Source organism: Giraffa tippelskirchi, chromosome 5 (assembly GCF_054371585.1).
Source record: "Giraffa tippelskirchi isolate mGirTip1 chromosome 5, T2T-mGirTip1v1.2.pri, whole genome shotgun sequence".
In the NCBI taxonomy this organism is placed as follows: Eukaryota; Metazoa; Chordata; class Mammalia; order Artiodactyla; family Giraffidae; genus Giraffa; species Giraffa tippelskirchi.
The window spans coordinates 173187265-173213348 of NC_137279.1; the positions used below are offsets into that span (position 1 = coordinate 173187265).

A 26084-nucleotide genomic window follows, 5' to 3' on the forward strand; every position below is an offset into this window, starting at 1 on the left:
TTTGCATCTGGTCTTTGACAGTCGGTTTGTGCAGGTTCCTGCTGCAACCTCTTTAACCTGTTCAGGTCACTGGTTCTCTGTGTCTTGTCCGTGCTGCGTGGAGGCATATGGAATATCATTCTGTGTTCTCCATGTCCTTCTCGGGTACGGCAGGAGAGCTTTGTGGGATTGTTTCATTGCAGCACCTTGGCACAGAACGAACTCTGTGTTTACCTCTCCGGATTACCAGGGTTTGGGACAAAGGTCTATTCTGCTGTCAGAGCTTCCGCATCTGTTTAAGGGTTTCTATTGTTCAACCTACTATGGAGAACACGACCCTTTCTTCAAAATTCCATTAATGTCTAAGCTCTCTTAGCTTCCTTCTGGCTTTTCTTTCATCTTCCCTACCTCATCTTATTGAGATTTTATTTAGTTTAGGATGCACAAAAACTTGATGTATATAGTCGTTCAAATTTTAGTCTTAAACTCTAATTTCAGCATTTGAAACTCAGTACCAACACTCAAAACTTTTTCTATGTTCTATTGAGGCATGAGACTTGTGACACAATAACTACAACTGACTAAATGGAAGGAAGTACTTCAGTTAGTTTCAGAGTAGTTTACCATAACAGATATAAGTACATAGGAAAATGTAATTCCATACTTGATTTTTCTTTCTAACACAGTGAGTGTTTAATTAATATGTTTAATATAGTGAGTATACATCTCTTTCATCAGATGATAGATTTTTGATGGTAAATTCTATATCTTACGTATTTCTATGCTTCTTAAAGTGGTTAATCAGAAAATGCTCAGTCACTTGCTTTATTATGACTTAAGAATAACTGGGTTATGCATGCAACTAGAGATGATCATACTAAGCGAAGTAAATCAAAAAGAGAAAGGCAAATACCATATGATATACTTATATATGGAATCTAAAATATGAAATAAGTGAATCTATCTGTGAAATAGAAACAGAATCAGGGACGTAGAGAACAGACTGGTGGTCACCAAGGGGCAAGTGTGTTGGAGAGGGTTGAGTTGGGAGTTTGGGGTTAGCAGGTGCAAACAGGTATATACAGAATGGATAAACAATGCAGTCCTACTATATAACACAGGGAAATATATTCAATATCCTGTGATTAAACTATAATGGAAAAGAATATGAAAAAGAACATGTATGTATATATATGTATGTATAACTGAGTCACTTTGCTATACAGCAGTAATTAACACAACATTGTAATTCAACTATACTTCAGTAAAAACATAAGTTAAAAAAAAGAATAAGTGGGTTAAACTTGCCATGGTCAAGAGAAGGGGATAAATTATTAAGCATGAGTCTGACTGGCCCAACTTTCCTGATCATCTGACACTGGCTTGAAAAATAAAATAATTTGTGGTTATCAGATACTAAATTAAATGATCGAGATACTATTGTGTCTAATTAAAGGACCTTATTCAGCTTCAAAATGAAAGAAGAGTGCTCACTTCAGCAGTATGTATACTAAAATTGGAATGATACAGAGAAGATTAGCATGGCCCCTGCGCAATTATGACATGCAAATTCATGAAGTGTTGCAGATTTTTTTTTTTTTTTTTAAAGAGAAAAAATGAATACTAATTACTGAAGACTTACTTTTTCTCCCCTCTGTTCTTTAGCTCTTCCCAGAAGTTACCTCCAGGGAAAATGCCAATGAATGATCATGACTCTGGTGTTGAAGATGAAGATGTTTCTCCAAGACCAATTCCTAGTCCTCATCCAGTGAGTCAGAAGGTATCATTGGTCTTAGAACTCACCTTTGTAATTAGAAACCTAAAAGTCTCTTCATGTTAAAGCACTCAATAATATATAAAGTTATATATCATATATTCCTCACAGGTACATTTAATTACTATATGTAATAATATATATGAGTATGTACACATATTGTAATAAGTAAGTATAGTATTTCCAGAGAAAACCAAGGAAAAGAGGTTAAGTTATCTCCCTACGATTATATAACTAGTAAGTAGTAAAGCTGGAATTCAGGAAGTTTAGGATTTGGTAGACTAGTAGTTTAAGAGGTTTAGTTTCAGAATCAGGTGCTTTTAACCCATGTAGACTCAACATTCTATCCTATCACCAGAACTCGGCATTGTTTCTTATCACCATATTTTGAGAAAACATTCTACATGCTTTTGGAGATTGCTAGCAACCCATCGTAATTTTTTTTATTGAGCCCAACTAGTGGGTTATTTTAGAATTGTTCTGTCTTAATTGGACTAATTACTTATTACAAGAAAAAGGAATGGGAAAGTTTTCTTAATATTATAACCAAATTCACCATAGCGAGTACTTTACTTACTCTTTTTGGCTCTCCTCCATCTCTTTTAGTTGATATCAATATAAAAAGAATAGCAGTGAATAATTTCACTTAGTATAATATTTTGAAATACTTACTGGAAGACCCTTTCTTATTAAGATGAAAAAACATTATTCTTTATTAGATGTGTTGAAGCATCTGGTCTGACAATTTTTTTGTTTTTGCAGAGAGGGTAAAAAAAGTCTGTTTCCCATGTTGAGTTCTGTGATCTAAGCAACATTAATCAATGTTCCAATGAAAAGAGTTTCATTGTTAAATAAGTTTGTGAGGGCAAGGACCTAATTTGTTCACAATTATGTTCCTGGTATTAGGACATAGAAGATGCCCAGCAAATATTTGTTGTCTAAATAATCAACACTTTTTAATAAATAACTGGATACAATTTGGAAAATACTATCCTAAGGAAAATGAAGCATATGTCATTCTCCTGAAAGGTACTTTGTCCTCTTTCATTTCTTTCCCACTTACAGGTTTCTAAGATCCAGCCATCTGTTCCTGAGCTTTCACTTGTGTTGGATGGCAACTCCATAGAACAAACCCCTGTGCCTAACCCATTGGAAATGGTGAATAATGAAAATCCTCCTTTGTTGATGAACCATTCTGAGCACCTTGAGCAGTCACAACCCCAGCTTTGTGATGAGAAACACAGACCAGAAGCAGAAGCTGGAGAGCCTTCCTTCAGAGAGCTACCAAATCAATTAAACCAAGACACTGCTCCTTTGAGACACTGCAAAGTAAGACAGCTGTCTACCTGTAAGAAAGGGAACTCTCATATCAGGAACAGTAGTAAACCCTATTTTAATGGACTATCTTCAGATACATCTGAAAAGCTTCAAACAGTTTGTGCTGCAAATGTACACAAAGAAGAGTATCCTGTAAGATCCTCCACGTTTAATTCCAAGCAGTCTTCTCTTGCCCCACAGTCCCACCCACACGATTTTGTTTTTTCACCCCATAATTCAGGAAGACCGATGGAATTTCAAATACCTACTCCCCCGCCACCATCTTACTATTCCACAAATGTTTGCAGTTGTTGTCAGCATCATGGCCATTTTCAGTATAGTCCAATAAATTCTTGGCAAGGAATGAATACAGTAGGATCTGTTCAAGACCTCAAATCTGAAACCCTTCAGAAACATTCATTATTTCATCCAAGTGGATGTCCAGCTCAGTACCATAATGCCTTCTTTTCTTCAAGTAGTCCTATAGCCTTGAGACCTCAGGGAAACATGGGGGGTTGTTCTTCCCACAGCAATGTAGAACCGTCACCTGTGGCAAGACTACCTCCACATGTGGACTCCTGTAACCCGTGGCCTTGTGCAGTATGTGTGCACACACCCAAGACCGGGTCAGATGATGGAATGATGGGACTGTCTCCAGATGCGTATAGGTTCATCACAGAGCAAGACAGACAGCTGCGACTACTTCAAGCACAGGTTTGCTAGCTTTCTTCTGTGTTAAATTCTTGAATTTTTAAAAAGTAACTGGCAACTTAGTAACTATAGTTTATGAAGTAGAATTGCAGAATGTCAGAATTAGAAGAGACCCTGGAAACTGAATTCTCGTCCCTGATGTTTTACACATTAGGAAAATGAGGATTTGGATAAGGAAATGGCAACCCACTCCATTACTCTTGCCTGGGAAACCCAGTGGATAGAAGGAGCCTGGCAGGCTACAGTCCATGGGGTTGCAAAAGAGTCAGACACAACTTAGCGACTAAACAACAACAATCAGGATTTTATTTGTTGCTTTATTTTATTTTGTTATATGAGATAAAGTATTTTTTTCTTTTTATCCTTAGATGACTGACTCCATATATTTACTGAATAATATATCTTTTTGTTAATGATTTAAAAATGTATTTTTTGTTGTATAGTGAAAGTATCGTGTGTTTGTATCTGTTTCTGTACTGTATTCTCCATTGATCTGCCTGTCTATTCCAGCACTACTACCATTTAGTTTAATCTCTATACACTTTATAGTAAATGTCTTATCAAGTATTTCCTATACAATCTCTCTAAACCTCACTTTTCTCAGCTGTAAATTGGGAATAATGATTGGTGTTATTAATATATGTAGATCTGATGGTTAAATGAATTTATATGTGTATTTATACACACACATCTGTCTATGTTAAGTGCTTAGTGTAGGATGAGGCTTTAGAAAACACTCAGCAAATTACAGTTATCTTATTTGTCTCTTAGTCCTCATAACTACCTTAGTTTTAGGTAATATTGAATCTCACACTGGCTAAATAGCTTTTCCAAAAGGTAGCAGAGTAGGATTTAAGTTATGTCCTCATGACACTAAAGCCCATGCTCTAAACCACTGTAAGTACATATGCCTTTTTGTATTATTAATGCAGGTTATGTTTCTACTGATGTCAATAATTTATTGATAATATTTATTTTCCTATATTAATAAAGTTAATCTGCTAAAATTAATGAGATGAGTTGAATACAGCAGTGTCACTTATGGGCTTCCCTTGTGGCTCAGATAGTAAAGCATCTGCCTGCAATCGGGTTCAATCCCTGGGTTAGGAAGATCCCCTAGAGAAGGAAATGGCAACCTTCTTAACTTAATAAAGTTAATCTGCTAAAATTAACGAGATGAGTTGAATACAGCAGTGTAACTTACAGGGAAACAGAAGATTACAGTGTTTAAAAGAGGAGGCTTTTCCACTCCTAGGTGTATATCCAAGAGAAATGAAAAAATATGATCACACAAAAATTTTTACACACATGTTCATAGCAACATCGTTTATCATAGCCAAGGGTGAAAACAATCCAAAGTCCGTCAACTGATGAATAAGTGAAGTCGCTCAGTCGTGTCCGACTCTTTGCGACCCCATGGACTGTAGCCCACCACGCTCCTCCGTCCATGGGATCTTCCAGGCAAGAGTACTGGAGTGGGGTGCCATTTCCTTCTCCAGAGGATCTTCCCGACCCAGGGATCGAACCCAGGTCTCCCACATTGTAAGCAATACGCTTTACTGTCTGAGCCACCAGGGAAGTCCAACTGATGAATAGATGAACACAAATATGACATTATATATACAATGGAATATTTCAGTCATCAAAAGGAATGAAGTACTGATAGGTACTACAGCACAGATGAACTTTGAAAATGTTATGCTAAATGAAAAAAGAAAGATATAAGGCCACATGTTGTTTGGTTTCATTTCTATCAAATATCCAGAATAGGCACACCTATAGAGATAGAAGGGCCTCCCAGGTGGCACTAGTGGTAAGGAACCTGCCTGCCAAAGCAGGAGACATAAGAGATGTGACTTCGATCCCTGGGTTGGGAAGATCCCCTGGAGGAGGGCATGGAAACCCACTCCAGTATTCTTCTCTGGAGAATCCCTTGGACAGAGAAGCCTGGTAGGCTACAGTCCATAGGGTTGCAGAGTCGGACATGACTGAGGAGACTTAGCACACACACAGGTATAGAGATAGAAAGTAGATTAGTGGTTGCCAGAGGCTAGATTCTGGAGCCATGGAGAGTGACAGCTAGTGGGTACAAAGATTTTGCAAAGGTTAATGAAAATGTTGTAGAGTTAGATGGTGGGGATGGATGCAGACTTTGAGAATATACTAAAAACTATGAAATTGTATACAGGGATAAGTTTTTTTTTTTTCTTTTAAATTGGAGGATAATTGCTTTAAATGTTGTGTTGGTTTCTGCCGTACAACATCATGAATTGGTCATAGCTATATATTCCTTCCCTCTTGAGCATCCCTCCCACCTCCCTATAAAAGGATACGTTTTATGGTATATGAACTATATCTCAATTTAAAAAGGAGGAGGGGAAGCTTTTGGTGCTTGAACTTCAGCTTTGCTACTTGTTAATTATGTGACCTGGGCAAGTAACTTTATTTTTATTGCCTCAGGTTTTTTCTCTGTAAACTGTGCTTACTAGTAGTACATATTCATGGGGTTGTTGTAAAAATCATACTTAAAAGCTCTTATTGTAATGTCTTGTAAACAGGAAGCACTCAGTTTTAGAGATTGTTATTAATATTTCCAGTTTCAGCATGACCAAACATGTACAATTCTGGGTGACCTTTATAAAATGAATCTTGTGTAAAAAAAATTGTTCAAATTTGGTATGTAGAATTAGAGAATGCCTTCTCTCTTACTTTTGATTCATAAGTGAAATAGAAATAAAATGTCAGAGTGTTAACATTGAGGCTTTTCTACATGAGTATCAATTTATGAATGTTGATCTAAGCACCTATGTTTTTACTTTTAATAGGTAGCCCATTTAAATGCTTCTTAATAACTAATGACAATGATTTTCAGTGTTGAATAAATTTTATGGTATAATCTAGTTGAAATGTGAGAAAATATAGTTAAAAGTCAGTTATTTATAACTGGGGCACTTTGTAATTCATTTTTAAACTCTTCTGACAGTTTTGGTTGATTACTTCACTGTCATAAACATACATAAAAAAGTGTTTTTAATTGATACAGATTCAGCGTTTGTTAGAAGCACAGTCTCTGCAGCCCTGTTCCCCTAAGACAACCACTGTTGAAGACACAATGCAAGCTGCAAGACAAATGGAGTTGGTTTCCATGGAAGCACAGTCTCCCCCTGCTTTGCACATGAGAAAAAGTGTAAGCATTGCTGTGAGCACAGGTAATTTCATTTTTCTTAATTTGTACATAGTACACATAGAATTAAAACCAAGGTGATGAGAGTGTAACTTAACTCTTTGTGTGATTTTACTCTTTATGAAATAAAACTCTACCTGAAAACAGATTGGAAACCACATAACATAATATGTTGTTTGTTTTTGCTGCTTTTCCAAGCTGGACCCGGTTCTAATGAGAGAAGTCATCTGTGGTTTAGGGAATCAGGGAAGATTTCATCCATGCAGTGTTATTGATTCTGGGCCTTGAAGGGAATGTAGGATCTTGGTGGAATCGAGAGATGGCAGAACAGATTGGGTAGAGAAAATATGGGCTCAGAGAAACAACACCGAGTTCTGAGTTGTCTAGTACTCTACCCATTACTGTGTCACGGAGAGCCATTACTACATCTTTACAAAGCTGTGTCTGTTTCATCTTGTAAGCAAAAGAGAAGCCTTTAAAAAAAATCAGTAATGTAAATGACATCTATATGTTTACATATTTACTCAAAATCAGACTGTGAGATCTTTAAGAACATTTTTGTGTGTTCAGTATCAAGCCAGATGTCTAGTGTATAGGGTGGTGGTGATGAGACTGAAGAGGAAGAGTCAGGTACAGTGTTGATGAGATTTGAACACTAATTGGATATGGCAGTTGGAACAGGGAAGATTCAAGTTACTTCAGTTAAATGCTGTGTGATTATCCTGGATTGGATCCTGAAACAGAAAAAGGCCATTAGTGGAAAAATTGGTGAAATCCAAACAAAGTCGGGAGTTTTAGTTAATAGTAATGTATTAACGCTGTTTTCTTGATTTTGAAAAATGTACCATGATAATGTAAGATGTTAACAACAGGGAAAACTGGGTGAGGAATACACAGTAACTCTGTTTTATCTTCTCTGTGAATCTAGAATTATTCCAAAATGAAGCATTAATTAAAGGTGAAATAAAAGTTACTTCATGATTTTGAGCTTGGATGACAGAGGGAGGCAAATTAGAGAAGCAGAGGGGAGGAGATGAGTTCAGTCTAAATATCTGTTGAGATTGAGCTACTTCTGGAAATGTAGATAGTAATACCCAAATGTTAGGAGAGTGGAGTGGATTGATGACACAAGAGCTATGAAAGTAACAGATGAAGGTTTGAGCCTGGAGAATATAAATTCAAGAGAGAGCATTAACAAGGAAGACAGATTGCTATATTCTTTATCTGTACCCATATGTTATCTAAACTTCATGAAAAGGGCAGCAATGAGGGAGGGTAGCAAGAACCTCATGTACATTTATAAGTCAAATTCAGGTATTACTCAGTATTAGTTAAGATTTTTTTAGCGGTAAGTAACATAAGCCAATGGCACCCCACTCCAGTACTCTTGCCTGGAAAATCCCATGGATGGAGGAGCCTGGTAGGCTACATTCCACGGGGTCGCGAAGAGTCGGACACGACTGAGCGACTTCACTTTCACTTTTCCCTTTCATGCACTGGAGAAGGAAATGGCAACCCACTCCAGTATTCTTGCCTGGAGAATCCTAGGGACGGTGGAGCCTGGTGGGCTGCCGTCTATGGGGTCGCACAGAGTCGGACACGACTGAAGTGACTTAGCAGCAGCAGCAACATAAGCCACTTTGAACTAAGCAAGGAGGCGGAGTTTACTGGAAGGATATGGCGATGTTTCATGAAAACCAAGGCCAAGAATTGGGCTGGACTTCAGAGAAAAACTAGACGTAGAAACTAGAAAATCATTGGAGTATCCACTTATTACACATGGCTGTTTTATCAGCTCTATCTGGAGTCTTCATTGCTTTACATTTTAAAATACAGCTCATCCAGAGCCCCAGAGTTTCTGTTATACAGGTCTACCCATGTACACAAGCCACATTATGATCCTTCAGTCTCAACTTCAAGATGCAGAGAACCTGAATGGTCTAGTTTGGATTAGATTTTAATCCCTGGTTAAGGTAAGGGGATTGAGAAGCATGTGATAGGGACATACCTGCTGGAGTCCTATCTTTGTTAATTGCAAGGATGACAGTTTCCTGCATATGTGTGTTGTAAAGGAGTATTATGAGATAAACAAACCAAAAAGTGCAGTTTCCTTCTGTGTCCTCTAGTGAAGTGCTGTACTTACTATATTCCAGTTGTTCATCATCTGTATCTGTCACTAGATGGTAAACTTTTATTGATTGTTGTATCTCATTACCTAACCTGATGCCTAAATCAAACTGATATCCTGAAATTATTTGAAACAAGTTTTCAAGCATGATGTATATTTCGAATATTTTGAAACCTCATAGAGTCATATTTAGAGCTTTGACTTATATGCATAAAAATGAATTATTATCCATTTGAATTAAATGGCTCTCTATGATAATACTTAATTCCTAAGGGTATACATTGGTAGGTGTTCAGGAAGAGTAGCAGTACTTACATAACTTTTCTAAAATTCTCCTTTAAATTTTTTGAGGGGCTGTGCTGTGTGGCTTGCAGGATCTTAGATCCCTAACCAGGGATTTTTTTAAATGCTTAGTGAATACAAAAATAAATCATCCTTTCATTAATTTATGTTTATAAAATCATCCAAGTTGATACTCAAAGTGGAAACATTTTTGACTTGAATTTAATCTTTGGTTTTAACTTTATTTCTTTAAATTATGTATGTATCGCAATAGTTCTCAAAATATTATGAGAATGTGGAATGCGTATTGCTCAGATTCAAAAGATGATTTGGTGTAGTATACAGATTACTATTTTATACTATGTAGATATATTTATTCCTATAAGTATTGGAAAAAATATAACTAGGACATAAACATCTATGATTTCACAGAAATGATGCAGCTAGGTAAAATAGTGAGTTGATTTAAAGAAAATCAGTAGCAAATAATAATACATGCAAATAATTGTGCAAATGATCTATAAAATTTGGGAAATACTTGATTTTTACTTGCCTTACATTACATATGTCTGATACAACCCTAATATAGTCTCATAAATATTGTATTTAAGAACCAAAGAGCCCAGGGATTTGCATTTTATATATTTTCTCCTGTTTTTCAGAACAGCAGTTTTCAAAACACATATATACTCCAAATCATATTCAGAACCTTGACAGGTAAAACCCGTCATGAGAGCCACACCTCTTGAAGAGTCAGGGCCTGAAAGGTCCTCTTTCCCTTTGTACTCAGTTTCCTCTCTTTTCACTTTTCATTTATTTCTTCATGGCATTTCTGAGGAAATATAATCTGAAAACAGTTCTAGGTAATTGTGTTAAAATAATATAGCTAATGTTACTTAACAAAAGTTTGTCAGAGAACTATTCTTTATAATTGAGAGTCTGTTTCTGCATCTGTTAAATCATCTGTTCTCCAGGTGCCAGCTTGTTTTGGAATGCATCAGGTGATGATCAAGAGCCTGAATCTCAGCTGAGGCAAGATGATACCAAGATTTCCAGTGAGGACATGAATTTTTCTGTTGATATTAATAATGAAGTCACAAGTACTCCAGGTAGTGCATCTTCGTTAAAAGCTGTTGATATTCCCAGTTTTGAAGAGAGTAACGTTGCTGTGGAAGAAGAATTTAATCAGCAACTTTGTATATCCAAGTAAGATCTCTTTGATTCAGTATTTATCTTCTTTTTTCTTTTTAAATTGTAATATTCCTCTGGTAGTCTAATTCAGAAACTGTTTGCTTTGTAAACGTATTTTCACGGCGTCTTTCCTAACGTGATTCCTGTGTAATACACAGTTCTTTTTTGGCCGCACCACTCGTCATACGGGATCCTAGTTTCCCCCACCAGGGACCTAACCTGTGCCCCTTGCAGTGGAAGCATGGAGTCCTAACCACTGGCCTTCTAACCACTGAACTGCCAGAGAATTCCCTGTGAAAGACAGTTCTGAGCTTCTAGGACCATTCCCAGATGTCAGTCACTGAACGTATAAAACAGTCTGACTGAATCAGAACAGTTGAAGATTTCAGAAATACGTATGTCAGGCCTCATTAGAGATTCTGATAACACTAGGTCCCAGATGGAGCCAGGGTCCTGAATTTTTTTAATTTTTATAAAAATTTACATACTGCAATTATATATGTATAATAACAGAGTCTTTATTTCTGAGAGATGTAACCTGTTATTCAAGATATACTCAATAAGCTGATGGGGATGAAATGGCAAAGGGCAGAGCTGAAGTAAGATAGACTCTGAGTAGATAATTTTTAAAACTGATTGTATATAGTGGTTTGTTAAACTCTCTTGTGTTTGAAATTTTTCTTTATGAAATTTTCTATTAAAAAATAAGGATTCTGAAGTAATTCAGATCCTTTGCAAATCTGGAAAGAAATTCAGCAAATATTCTTTGAGCTTCTGGTATATGCTGCCAAAAAACTAAGCCCTAGAAACTGAGCAGTAAGTCAGACAAAGCTCCTGACTTCATGGAATTTCCATGGGTTCTGGAGACAATAACTGCATCAGCAGGAAACATATAATTTCATATAAAAACCACTGCCTGAAGAAAATAAACCAGGGTGACCAAGTGGAGTTAACTAGGATAGTGGCATGGGAGTGAAGTGGGTATATTGAATAAGATGGTGAAAGAAGCCTTCAGATTATGTAGGGCTTTGTAGGATGTAGAAGTTCTGAATGTACTCTGTGTTCATTAGAATCAGGGAGGATTTTAAATGACGTAGTGGTATGATCATTTTTGTTTTTTAAAGGCCATCCCAGCTGTTTTGTGGCAAGTGAACTGACGGAGGTTGAGATTAGAAGTAAGGAGACTGGTTAGTAGACTGAAGACCAAGTGAGATGAAGGTGCCTGGGAATTGGAAGTGGTGGAAGGGATCAGGTGTAGGATAAATTTTGAATGTAGAGGAATAAGGTGGGTTAAAACGCCACAGTGTAATATCAGATGAAATAGTTTTAAAAGAGGTGAATTCAGTGGTAGAGGTGGCATGGGCAGGCAGTTGATTACTTTTTAAAATTTTAAGCCTTTTGGTAATATTTGATATTTTAAATTATTCTGATTATAATAATGACTAGAATAACAAACACACCCTTCCAGAATACCAGAAATATTTATCTGCTTTGCTCAGTAGAGAGTATGTTTTAACCTTACAATTCAAATAAGTGTTCATAATATGTACCACAGTATATTAAAAAGATCTGTATACCTGTCTCAACCCCCACTAGATTGAATTCCTACAGGTTATGGATCATACTCATTTCTGTATCTTTAGGACTTGAACCAGTGTCTGGTTCCCCACATCAGCTACTTCATAGATGTTCAGTGATAGGCAGAGCAGTTTTGGGTAAGCCCCCAAGATAAGTTCACATTTCACTTGGAATAATTATAGAAAATGAGAACAAAGAGACATGAACTGTGGTTATCCTTATTTATTCTCCCTGTGGTTATCCATATTTATTCTATCCATATTTCCTTCTGTAAATTGTAGACTACTTTCAAGGATTAGTTTTTCCCTCTGAAAGTAGAACTTTAAAAATCTCCAATACATTGTGCTTTTTAACTTCTATCAGAAACAGATCTGAGTTAATTGATAGAATGCAATTAATTGCTTTTTCAGGGCGATTAACCAACTCTGTGGATTCCAACATAACTATATGTAAATCTCTTCTTTGTTCCACATAGTATATGATTCAGATTAAATAGTATCTCCAGTGTTGTGTATGGTGGTTTTGGTCTAGGAGTCTTCCCAAACATCTAGTCTGATTCATGCTGTGGTTTGTGCTGCTAAATATTCATATATGGCACCTGGCCACCTGAGTCACCTGTCCCCTTTGGATGTCTTGCTAGGTTAGTCTAATGTTAAAGCAGTTTGTGAAAGGTAAATTTTTTGACTTGCAGCATATATGGTAATCGGTTGCTTTTTCCCAGGGAAGAGCCATGTGTGATATCCATAGACTTTCTTTTGACACAATACTTTTTCTCTTTTTTTAAGAAGTCAGGCTTTGGACATACCTGCTAATACTTGCCATATTAGAATCATCTTTAAACAATTTTTAAAATTTGAAATCTTTAATGTTTTAGTTCTTTTCTTCTGGAATTTTTAGCTTTTATTTTTGTTTGGTAGGTTAGACACCAAAACAGGTATTTTAAAATTCTTGGAAAGGCAATATAGCAGAGTGATTACGAGCATGGAGCCAAACTGCCTGGATTCAGATCACAACTGTGTGACCATGGGCAGGTCTCATAATTTCTGAATGCTTCTGTTTTCTTGTCTATATATGGAGACAGTGAAAGTACCTATCTCAGGATTGTTGTAAAGATTAGATGAGTTAATATATGTAAAACACATAGAATAGTACCAGAATTAGCACCTTAAAAATTAATCGTCATCATTTAGCTGAAGGTAGAATAAGTCTAACTCAGTAACTGACATGAAGTCTCTTTAGAAATAAATAGCTTTGCAGATGTTTGCATGATAAAAATCCTGCTCGGTACAAGCACTTTCCCCAGAAGCCATAAAATCTCTGAAGCCTGGATTTCTGCTTCTACGTTTGAGTTTTGATGTCTTCATTAAAGTGAAATCAGTTAATATGATTGAAGATAAAGATTCAATGTGCTATTTAGGAAGTAAGGGGGTAGCAGCAGGAGATGAAGAAAACTAGCAATTACAGATCCCCCACTAGGTTTATCTGGTACTGTGCTAGGCACTTTGTATCTCCTTTAGTCCTGTCTCATGTTTTTCAACCCAGGGAGGTGGATGCTGTTTTTCCCATTTTATGAACGAGGAGGCTGAGGCCCAGAGAGATTAAGATATTTGTCCAAAATATAATGAACACACAGATACCTTTATTATAAATGAGAGTATATGTGACCTAAGAGATAAAAGAAAGTGCTAACGGAGGTTGAAAGAAGCAAGAGGACATATCCAGTTAAGGTTTGAGAACATCATAGAGGATGTAAACTGTTAAAATGTCCCTTGAACAGTGGATAGGATTTTGATAAGAGTATGCCAACTTAAAAGCATTAGAACGGTAACTCTTGGCTCCAGGACATTTGAAAATACAGTAAATTGGGGCCCTCCACCAGTTGAGAATCTCTGAGGGAAGAAGTCCAAACAGTTGTGTTTTTAAAAATTTTACAAGTAAAAAGAAAAAAAAATTTTTTTACAAGTAATATTGATGGTGTAGTTAAGATTGAGAACTATTGCATAGTAGACAAAATTTATGGGCAGAAGAACTCAGAGTATTGTTTGTAATCCAATTTGTTCAGAAGATAAAACAGGGAGCATTGAAAGGGACTGGCTGAAAAGCCAGGTTGACTACCAAATTTCAGAGAGCTTTGACTGGCATAATAAGGAATTGTTTTAATAAACCATTTAAGATTTCTGTTTGTTTTGTTGTTGTTGAAAAACAAAATAACAGAATTAACTAACAGTTACTTTCTATATGTCCTTTCAAGCAGCTCTTCTCCACTTGAGAGAAAAGAACCTGATGTACCTGTATTCTTTCCAAATCCCCTGCAAGCCGAGTGTGTAAGCATGTGCTTCCAGAGTGGACCAACAGAGGGTGCCACTAATAGCTCTGGAACATCAGGGGAACCCAAAACTGAGCAAGTAATGCAACCCTTGCCTCATCAACCATCAGATAACCAGCAATTCCAGGATGTGTTGGTAAGAAAATGTAAAGCATTCTGTCTTTTGTGAGATGGTTATTTAGTCTAAGGTACACTAGCTAAGGCTTTCGCATCTTTAAACTGATTGGGACCTTGATAGGAAAAGATTTTCCCCAAATTCAAGTTCAAAGTTAGTACCAGAAAAAATAAGCAAGAGTTTGCAGGAAGTTTGAAAATTGGAAAGTAATAGAATATTTATGATAATATTTGCTGATTTCAGCTCAGATAAGCAGATTTTTATGGAATACTTAGCTTAGTCTAAGAAAATGAACTGAGTAAAGTGGGTAATATAAAGATGAACATGACAGCCTCTGCCTTTGAAAACTTAGAGGAGATAACACATGCGTACCAGCAACAAACAACTAAAGAATGAGCAGTACTGTAAGCAAAAGCAGCACACAATAAAAAGGAGTTGATGTATGGCAGAAACCAGCACAATATTATAAAATGTAAACTGGGACTTGGAGGTCAAATGACCGTGGCTGTCACTTACAGTCAAATTGTAGATTTTAGAACACTTGATTTCTCCATTTCTAATTGAAGACTAATTAAACATACTTCATAGGGTCCTAAGTATTCATCAGTTAACACGGATTTGTTATTTGCCTGCTAGGTCCTACACTGGTGCTACCAGCCATGTGCTCAAGGGAATGAAATATGCTTTAATGTCAGGAAGGCAGAATTACAGGTCATTCTCATTCAAAGTGAGAAAAGAGGAGTCAAATTCTGAAAGTAACATAAAGGTTACACTTATAACTCAAAACATTATCCTTTTTCAAATGAAAGCATGATTTTAAACTTTTGTTTATAAAGATTTCACAATAAATCCTTGAAAACACTTGAAATATTACTCAACTGATTTTAAATCTGTTGGCTTCAAAATGAACAAGTTCTGAACAAACATTCTAAGTTTTCTCTAGGATCTTCATTCATTAGGATGGACTTCTTTTATAAAAATCCCATAAAACTTGGCAAATGTACTTGATACTTTGTAGAATTTAGCAAGATAATATTTTACTGTGGCATTACTTAACAGTATTATTTGTATTTTTGTTTCCTAGTAGTGATTTTCAAATACGTCCTTTTTCTTCTTTCGTCAGAGTCAAGGGAACCACCTACTGAATAACTCCCCCAAAGTAACTGAGGAGCCATCTACCAAAACAGTAATTATCAGTCATGAGTACACCAAAAACCAGAATGTTTACCATACTAAGAAAAAAAAACATGATTCAGGATCAGTGGACAAAGAATGTGTTCTTAATGCAACTCTTAAGCAGCTTAGAAGCTTTGGAGTAAAAATTGATTCTCCAACTAAAGTGAAGAAAAATGCACATAAAGTGGATCATGCCAGGTAAGTTTAAAATTTGTTTTAAAAGATTAAAAAAAATGTAAATGCATTGCAGCTTCCTCATGAAAAAAGGTATAAGCTTGCCATTCAATTCAACTGGCTTATGATTTATTCAGGGTCTATATTAATATGTATGTGGTAAATAAGGAATCATATCTACCCTATAGAGGTTCCATTTTAGTAGAAGAGTAGGTTATATACCTAAGTAATTTGAGAGACATAGGGATATCTCCTTAGTAAAAATGCCAACAAAATGCTCTAGGAGTCTTAGAGAAATAAGCTGTTACTTCTGGTGTCTAGAAAAGTTTTCCTGGAGGTGACAGGGTCTGTGTCAACTGCTGGATGTACAGTTAATGCAGTTGTCATCTAAAAGGCAAAAACCTTCCTTTTTGTAGGACTGTGTTTTGACGACTATAGTTATATGAACCTTACTTATTTCTCACCAGTTCCAACTGGCCATGTTCTTCTGTTCAGATTTCTCTTCATCAGAGATCAGCTCAACACACACTTGCTTTTAAAGAACATAAAATCTGGAAATTCCATAATTAAGGCTAGTGCTATGCTTAGTCACTCAGTTGTATCCGACTCTTTGCGACCCCATGGACTGTAGCCCACCAGGCTCCTCTGTCCATGGGGATTCTCCAGGCAAGAATACTGGAGTGGGTTGCCATCTTCCCAGCCCAAGGATCTATCCCAGGTATCGTGGATTGCAGGCAGATTCTTTACCATCTGAGCCACCAGGGAACCCAAAATAAGGCTAGTATGTTTTCTATTAATTATTTTTGATGTTTTTTAATACAATCTCATGATTTAAAAAAAAATCAAATAACATGCATGAATATCAAATAAAATGCAAAAAACCCCACTTTCCGAACTCCTCAGTCTGACTCCTTCTAAGTTATTTCTCTTAAATATTTCTTTGATATTCTTCTAGAAATGCTCCAGGCATGTTCAAGTATGTATCTGTGTGATGTGTTGCCATTTATGGGTTTTATGGGGGTTTTTTGCATAACATTAGATACTTTTTAGGTATATGCAATTCTTTCTCATGCATTTAAACGACTACAATATTCTGTTGTGCCCATGTACTATGATACAGTGAACTCCAGTTCTCCACTAATGCAATTTTAGGCTGACTCTTGTTCCTTATATCAAACAGTGCTAAGTGAACGTCATTCTACAGGTACTTGTACAAGTGTTTTTGTAGGGCAAATTCCTATAAGTGGTGGGATCAAAGGATGTATGCATCTGAAAGTCTGGCAGATGTTGCCATTGCCCCCCAAAATAGCTGTACTAGTTTATATTCCTGCCACCAGTGGAGTGAGGCTAGCATTTTTGAAGGTCTTATTTCAATACTCTTAGGATAGAGGCTCTATTACATCAGTTAGAATGCTTAAATCACCCTGGTATCTTTGTGGAACCCTTACATTTGGTATGGCTGCCTGTGGGGAATAATTTTTAAGTAATGTATTTCTTCATAGTGGCCACCCTATTTTAATGTCTTAAGTGTCAAACATTGAAATTAATAAATTTTCAGTATACAATGAACTTGATACAGTTTTTACATGCCTAGAATGAAATGGAAAGTAAAGCCATTTGCTCTATCAGTATGGGGTGGTCAGTTTTAATCAATTCTTCTGCCCTTTACTTAAATGAAGATTTATATTATAAATTTATACTATAAAAATGATACAAACTCAGGGTTGGAATTTTAGAAAATGAAGAAAATGTCGTTTGAACTAACACACCCAAAGGAAATTAGGAAACATAGTTGAAGTTTTACTGTATATATAATTTTGTTTATTTTTCTTTACTTACCATTATAAAATAGACATTTAGTATTGTGGACTATTCCCATTTTTGAAATTCATATCTATATGATTTGGAAAATCCATAAATATACACCCATAGATAGGATTTTAGTTTCATGTAAGATCATTTTCTCAAGGAAATGAAAGCTGAGGTGAAAAAAATTGTTTTCAAAAGCAATATGTTAAATTAATTATTTCCATAGAGGGGTATTTTGGACACCTTAGAAAATTTAGAAAAGTAGACCAAAACAAACAAACCATATTCAGAGAAATTCCTTGGCAGTCCAGTGGTTAGGACTCTGTGCTTTCACTACTGAGGGCCTGGATTCCGTCCCTGATTGTGGAACTAAGATCCCACAAGCCTCGAGGCTAAAAAAGAAAAAAACACACACACAAAAACCATATTCATACCAACCAGTGTAATTTATTATTAAAGAATTTGTTTTTGTATTTCTTTTTATTTTTCTAAAATTATTTTAACAGCAGTCATTTATTGAGTGCTCATAGAGTGTGAGGAACTGTGCTAAAGGTTTATGTAGCATTATTTCAGTTGATCCTTGCAATAATCTGTGTGATAGATACTCTTATTATACATGTTTTATGAGTGAAGAAGGCCTTCCCTGGTGGCTCAGATGGTAAAGGGTCTGCCTGCAATGTGGGAGACTCAAATTCGATTCCTCAGTTGTGAGAAGGCAATGGCAACCCACTCCAGTATTCCTGCCTGGAGAATTCCATGGACTGAGGAGCCTGGCAGGCTACAGTCCATGGGGTCGCACAGAATCAGATATGACTGACCTACTAACACACATACACACACACATCAATGAAGAAATTAAGTACCAATTTATTCAAGGCCCAACACCTGTAATTGTAAACTTCCTGTTCTAACCCCAAAGTCCATAGTTTTGTTTTTGTTTTTTTACTGTTTTGCTCTATGCTTACTGCTTGTTTAACTTTTTGGTAGGATCTTATAGTATATGTACATTTTGCTGCTTTGTGTTTTAACCATACTGTATATACCCCCCCCCAAATTGGTCTTATATTGGAAAATAAGCATGTTTTCAAAGTTGTTATAATGTTTTCTAAGCATCATCTTTAATGGGGATTTAATAAACCAGTAAGTGGAACGTAATATTTGTTTACTTAACCCTTTCCCTCTTGTCAGAAGTGAATCAAACCGTTTTCAGTGTCTTACTGTCTTAAATATTGCTGTGAAAAACATCTTTTTGCAAAGATTGCAATTTTTAGGTTTAGTATTATTTTTTCAGAATAGAATCTCAGAAATGGAAAGATTAAGCCAAATAGTAGGAAAAATTTAAGGCTGTCACTATACTGCTTTCTGAAAGAGACTTACAGTCCTACCAGCTATATATGTATTAGTAGTTCAGCGATACTTATACTCATTTTACTTCAGTAAATATATATATATATACACATATATATAGCTTCTACTGTGAGCCAGCTATGAGAAATATCATAGTATATAAGATAACCTAGGAAAGCCGTCTTTCCCCTCATAGATCTTAAAGTTCAGTAAAGAAGATGCACAGGTAAATGCATAGGTAAATAACATACTCTGATAGGAGAGGTACCTGGCATATTTTCATACTGTTTTATAATTATCCTATATAAAAATTGATGATTTTTAAAGATCTGTGCTAATTTAGACCAAGAATTGTTAAATTATCTTTATATTTTATTGATTATAAATGGGTTCTATATATTATTGTGATTAAAAATAAACTGCACTGAAACTATGTCTCTAACACATAAGTCATATTTTTATTGTCAATAGTCTTGGGCTAAGAGGAGACTCCAGGTGTAAGGCTATCTAAAACCTACCTAATTAATTCATGTTTCACAGTTTGTCTTGAACTTAGTTCTACCACATTCCAGTTTACCCACCTTTGGCATTTGCCAAAATTCCTTGCTATTACTTTTACCTGGGATGTTCTTTTTCATCTTACTGCTTGCCACAGTCCTCCTTATCCTTTAAAGTGGAAATCAGATGTCACCTTCTTTGTCAGTGTTTCCAGGACCTCTCACCAGATTATTGATGGCTTGTATCTCAGAATACCTAGTTTCTCATAGATTATACAGCCTGTTCTTGTGATGGCCTTTCCAGCGAGATTGTGAGTTTTATCTATCTGTGAATCTTCATTGCCTCTGTCACACTTGGTGGGCCTTCATGGATTGCTAAAGGAATGAAATCCCACCTACTGGGGTCATCACTGAAGTTTACAATGAATGCTTTACTATTAATACCTCTGTAATACTTACTGTCAGTATTTATGGCCTTGTGTTATCTTTTAATACATATTGGTATACTATAGCTGATGTGTAAAAAGTTCAAAAGGCAGTTGTTTAATAGATTTTTCCTATGAAATAGTGTATAAATTGTAGTTTAGTATCCCAGGAAAGTAATCTTATAATCCTTGTATGCCCATTGTTTTTCTGATTCCGTAAACCAGCTAGCCTTTGTCATTGTACCTATGTGAAAACTTACTTCACGTTCCAGTTCTGGACTCCAGGAGCGTTATCCTCCAGCCACAAGAGTAGCTGAGACAGGGGAAGGAAGATTTCCTTTTGGCTTTCCAGATCCAGAACACTGCAGATTAAGAAGGTCCAAAAGCAGGAAAACAAAAGAGGGTCCCAGACATACCTAGAAATTGTAGGGAAGATGGAGGACTGGCAGCAGCCTCTATGGGCATATTCCCAACTGGAGTGACATTTTGAATTCAAAATAGATCTTAAGCAGTCTCTGTAGTTACTTCTTTGCTCTCTACTTGGAAACTATATGTGTTCTCTAGTTGAAAACCCTACAAAGGGTAAGTAGGAGATAACTAATTGGGATTCAAATAGGACAATAAGTCAGGGTTGATTTTCATCTTTAAATAAGTTGGAATGATTCCCTTAATTGTTGACATGTGACTCTCATACTCAGACATAAAGGGACTCTCCTTATCCTTTTGTAACTGCACATCTAATGAGATTCTAATATAGTATATCTGTGATCAGGGCTTTTAGGATTTGATCAGTGGAGTGTCCTACTTTTGCTTTTCATCTTAATTACCCTAGTGTTTCTATGCGTTGGTTCCACATATTATTGATTTGTTTTCAAAGTCAAGGTGTTTCCCCCAGCCCCGAAATTGAAACTAGCTGGCTGTGTTAGTGAAACTTGAAGAACCTTCTAAACTGATATCAGTTGTTTTCATGGATTTATATAGGCCTTTTAACCATTCTATGAAAGAAGATCTGTTATTACTCAGCCATAAAAAAGGAATGAAGAAACTTCCCTGGCAGTCCAATGGTTAAGAATCCACCTTGCAATGCAGGGGTGCAGTTTTGATCCCTGATTGAGGAACTAAGATCTCACATGCCACATGGGGCAACTAAGCCAGTGTGCCACAACTACTGAGCCCTCATGCTGCAGAGAGTCTGTGCATTACAGCAAAAGATCCTGCATGACACAATGAAGATCCCACAGGCTGCAACTAAGACCTGCTGCTGCTGCTAAGTCGCTTCAGTCGTGTCCAACTCTGTGCAACCCTATAGACGGCAGCCCACCAGGCTCTGCCATCCCTGGGATTCTCCAGGCAAGAATACTGGAGTGGGTTGCCGTTTCCTTCTTCAGTGCATGAAAGGGAAAAGTGAAAGTGAAGTCGCTCAGTCGTCCGACTCTTAGCGACCCCATGGACTGTAGCCTACGAGGCTGCTCCGTCCATGGGATTTTCCAGGCAAGAGTACTGGAGTGGGGTGCCATTGCCTTCTCCGAACTAAGACTTGACAGCCAAATAAATATATTTTTTAAAAAAGAGTGAGATAATGCCATTTGTAGCAACATGGATGGACCAAGGGATTATCATATTAAGGAAGGTCAGACAGAGGAAGACAGATATCATATGATATCATTTATATATGGAATCTAAAAAAAAAATAAGAGAAATGAACTTATTTATGTAGCAGACTCGCAGACATAGAAAATAAACTGATGGTTACCAAACGGGGTGGGGGAACGAGATTGGAATTTAGGAGTTTGGGATTCATGTATACACATTACTATATATAAAACAGATAAACAACAAGGACCTAGTGTACAGCACAGGGAACTATACTCAGTATCTTGTGATAACCTATAATAGAAAAGAATCTGAAAAAGAATATAAATATATAAATAACTGAATCACTTTGCTGTACACCTGAAACTAACACTGTAACACTAACATTGTAAATTAACTATACTTCAGTTTTTAAAATGATTTTTAAAAAAGATTTCATTCAAATTAGATCTACTTTTTCTTGGTATTTAACTTTCTTTTTCTTTCTGGCCATGCCATGCAGCATACGAGATCCTACTAGTTCCCCAACCACAGATCAAACCCGTGCCCCCACAGTGAAAGTGTGGAGGCCCAACTGCTGAACCACCAGAGAAATCTCTCAATAATTAACATTTTGAATTAGAAGTTTGTTTTAAATTTAATTAATTAATTTATTCTTGGCTGCACTGGGCCTTCATTGCTGCTCAGGCTTTTCTTTAGCTGGGCAGGGGCTCCTCTCTAGTTGTGGTGTGCGGGCTTATTGCAGTGGCTTCTCTTGTTGTGGAACACAGACTCTAGGCGCACGGGCTTCAGTAGTTGTGGCACATGGGCTCAGCATCGCGGCTCCCAGGCTCTAGAGCACAGGCTTAGTAGTTATGGCACACAGACTTAGTTACTCCACGGCATGTGGGATCTTCCTGGACCAGGGATTGAACCTGTGTCCCCTGCAGACTTAGCAGGCAGGTTCTTTACCACTGAGCCAGCAGGGAAGCCTGAATTAGAACTTTTTATTTGCCTTTTCATGTTATTTACATTAATAATATCTATAGATATTATACTTAGATATTTTTAATATGTACAAATCTGATTTAATATGCAAATAGCTTATAATTTAAAGGAAATGGGCAAAGAAAGTAGAAAAAAGACTTTATATTCAGAAAATATTAACGCTATGAATGTATCATAAAATAATATGTCTAGATAGATTGGTAGTACCTCTTCCATCTTATTAAGACAGTCTCCAGACGTCCCTAGCTGTCCAGTGGTTAAGACCCCATGCTTCCAATGCAGGAAACGCAGGTTTCGATCCCTGGGTCGGGAAGATCCCCCGGAGAAGGAAATGGCAATCCTCTCCAGTGTGCTTGCCTGGGAAATCCCATGGACAGAGGAGCCTGGTGGGGTACAGTCCTTGGGGTCACAAAGAGTCAGACACGACTGAGGAACTAAACAGCATAGGGCAGAGATGCAGGCAGTGTCTGACTTCATAAAACAGCTGGATTGCTTCGTTGGATGCTATAGAAAGCCATAGCATATCCATTGACTAGGATATAATAATAATATAGTATTTATATATTACATATAATAGTGCACAGAGGACTCAAGGGAATAGAAAAACTCTGATAGCAAAATACAAGCTGCTGAATACAGTATAGTGAAACAGTGGTCATAGAGCCCAAGAGAGTAAGGCAGACCTGGTCTCAGCTTGCCAGGTACTAACTGTTCAACTTAGGGAAATTAGTTAAAGTCTCTGTTCCTTAGTTTTCTCAACTGTAAAATAAAGATAATAATAATACTACCTATTTTACTCATTCAGTAAATATTTATTGACTGCCTGCCTTGTGCCAGGCACCATGGATGCTGCAATGGCAGGAGAAACAGAAATCCCTTATCCTCATGGGCTTTCATGAGGGAGCTAGACAATAAATAAAAAATATGAGTTAAATATATAGATAGCCATAAGGGCCCAGAAGAAAACAGAAAAGTAGAGAAAGGGAAATGTGAATTGTTGTAATGGTGAATAAAGTTGAAATACATGATAGGGATTACCTCCCAGAGAAAGGTTTTTGTGAGGATTAAATGAGGCACTAAATGTTTAGCAGAGTGCCTGGCACATAAGGCACCAATAAAAATTAGCAGCTATTACTGCATAAGTGATATACAGGAAAAGGCAAGTCAGTTAATTACTATTAGTAACAGCAACCAAAGAGAGTGAGGATTATATCTAACAAAAGAAAATTACTGTATACACACATACACACACACACATGCATGCACACATGCATACACCTTCATATCCAGAGACTGGTTAATATTTTTCATTCATTGCAAACGGGATCTTCTATGAACAATATAATATTCTGAGCTACTCATCAAATCTTGTAATGTTATATTGTCAGTTGTGTTTTCTGTTTGATTTTATTTTTGTTTTACTTTACCAATATTAAAAAGCTTTACATTGTAAGGTCTTATATATGGTCTTAAAATCATAACTGATGTTAATTTAGGAAAATTAATTTGTGTTCCACTTTTAGTCTTTGAATCATAGATTACCTTCTAGATTATTGTATTTATCCCTTGAATGTATCTGTATCATCAAGACTTAGATGTCTGAGCACTCAGATAAAAAAGCACCATTCAGCTTAAAGCTGAAGACCTTTTGTTACTTTCATAAAGCAAAACATATTTATAATAACACTGTTTAGTATTCAGAATAAGATAAATGATGGCCTGCCCTGTTCTGTCTTTCAGTGTGTTGGCATGCATCAGCCCTGAAGCAGTGATCTCTGGATTAAACTACATGTCATTTGCTAATGTTGGCATGAGTGGCTTAAGCCCCAGTGGTGTGGATTTGAGCATGGAGGCAAATGCTATAGCTCTGAAATATTTAAATGAAAATCAGCTGTCACAACTGTCTCTCACACGATCAAGCCAAAATAATAGTGATTCACCTTTTAGCCTTCTGCATATTAATACAGACAGAAGCACAGTGGGGCTTAGTTTAATTTCGCCAAACAACATGTCATTTGCAACCAAAAAATACATGAAGAGATACGGACTCATACAAAGCAGCGACAATAGTGAAGATGAAGAGGAACCTCCAAACAATACAGATGGCAACAGTGAACATTTAGTGAATCAAAACCTTACATACATAGCTGAACAACTTGATTGTCAGAAAGAGCCTTCCAGGAATGCTGGTGAGATAACTAATTGTTATAACTGTGACTCCGTGGGTACCCACACAGATACGCCAGTATTAAGAAACATTACAAATGAAGTTGTTCAGCCAAAAGCAACACAGCAGTTGAATGAAAACCCTGCTTTTTTATTAAAGAACCTTAAACCAAGCCCTGCAGTGAATCTCCGAATTGGAAAAGCAGAATTTACCCAGCATCCTGAGAAAGAAAATGTAAGGGACACTCCCGTTTTTCCTGAAAGTCTGAAACCTTCTGAAACCTTAAAGCAAATGAATAGTATGAATTCAGTAGGCACCTTCTTAGATGTAAAGCGTCTCAGGCAGTTGCCAAAATTATTTTAAACTTTTAACTCCCCACCCTCCTGATATGAGGATGGGATGTCTCCTGAAGATACTTATGGAAGTCAGAGCCTTTTGACAGTTTTGGAATTCCTAATCACTCTAGGGATCACTCTGATTGTTGATAGCAGCTTATGGCAAAGAGCTGAACAAGTGGCCTGTGAGATGGCTAACTGGTAGGAGGCCTAAGTGCTCTTTGTTCAGATAGAGTTGTTAAGCATCACTGGATCTTTAAAAAAAAAAAAATCCTGAGATCAGTTATTTCAATAAATTTAGATAAGCAGGTGCTATCCAGCTATGAATCTGAGTTGCCCTTTTATACTGTACATTTTGAAAAGTGTCTTCCTAGCATTTTGCGTCTACCTAGTACCACCTATAAAAGAACATAAAGTTATCATGACCCTGACTAAATTAGCTAAACAACCCTTATTGAATTTAAGGGGGGAAAAGTTTTATTTTTTAAAAATAACTTGCAATCTTTTATACAAGGCGTATATATATATATATTGTCTTAAGATGTGTATTTGTTAAATACTGTGGAAGTAAACTTTTGCACTCTTGTGGGTTGATGTTAATGTAACATTTCAACATATAGCACTAGCTATCACAGAATAAGAAAATTATGAGTATGAGTATGTTTTATAAACTGAGTTTTTCAAATGTTTTACTATTTTTTTAAAGGAACTTAATAAAAATGTCTAGATTGACTGCTTTCCTTTGTCCTCCGTTATAGCATATCCTTATCCTTGTCCACTTAAAAAGAAAAAAACTTTGTAGACTCCTCCAAAATTCCAAAAATGATACAGAGAATTCAGGTGTACCCTTCATCTAACAACACCCAATAATGCTATCTTACACAACCATAGTAAATGATCAAAACCAAGAAATTGACATTTGGTACAATATTAGTAACTAAACCACAGACCTTTCAGGTTTCACAAGTTGTTGCACTCATTTATTTACT

General features: G+C 36.5%; 1 protein-coding gene and 1 non-coding gene across 17 annotated transcripts in view; both read left to right on the forward strand.

The window, feature by feature from the left end:
- Positions 1-26084, forward strand: part of STIL (STIL centriolar assembly protein) — a 53433-nt gene that overhangs the window by 24940 nt on the left and 2409 nt on the right. For 4 of the 16 annotated variants that reach the window (XM_081492832.1, XM_081492830.1, XM_081492833.1 and 1 more), the window contains exons 11-17: positions 1645-1759; positions 2819-3784; positions 6825-6990; positions 10350-10581; positions 14399-14606; positions 15709-15959; positions 24334-24994. In XM_081492832.1, coding sequence (XP_081348958.1) covers positions 1645-1759; positions 2819-3784; positions 6825-6990; positions 10350-10581; positions 14399-14606; positions 15709-15959; positions 24334-24994 — 2599 coding nt within the window. Of the gene's footprint in view, positions 1-1644; positions 1760-2818; positions 3785-6824; positions 6991-10349; positions 10582-14395; positions 14607-15708; positions 15960-24333; positions 25833-26084 lie in introns of those variants that run through there. The other 12 variants (XM_081492818.1, XM_081492819.1, XM_081492820.1 and 9 more) reach the window with 5 other exon arrangements.
- LOC145508044 (U6 spliceosomal RNA) lies at positions 1466-1572 on the forward strand. Its single transcript, XR_014055313.1, has one exon. It is a non-coding gene; the product is annotated as a U6 spliceosomal RNA (small nuclear RNA).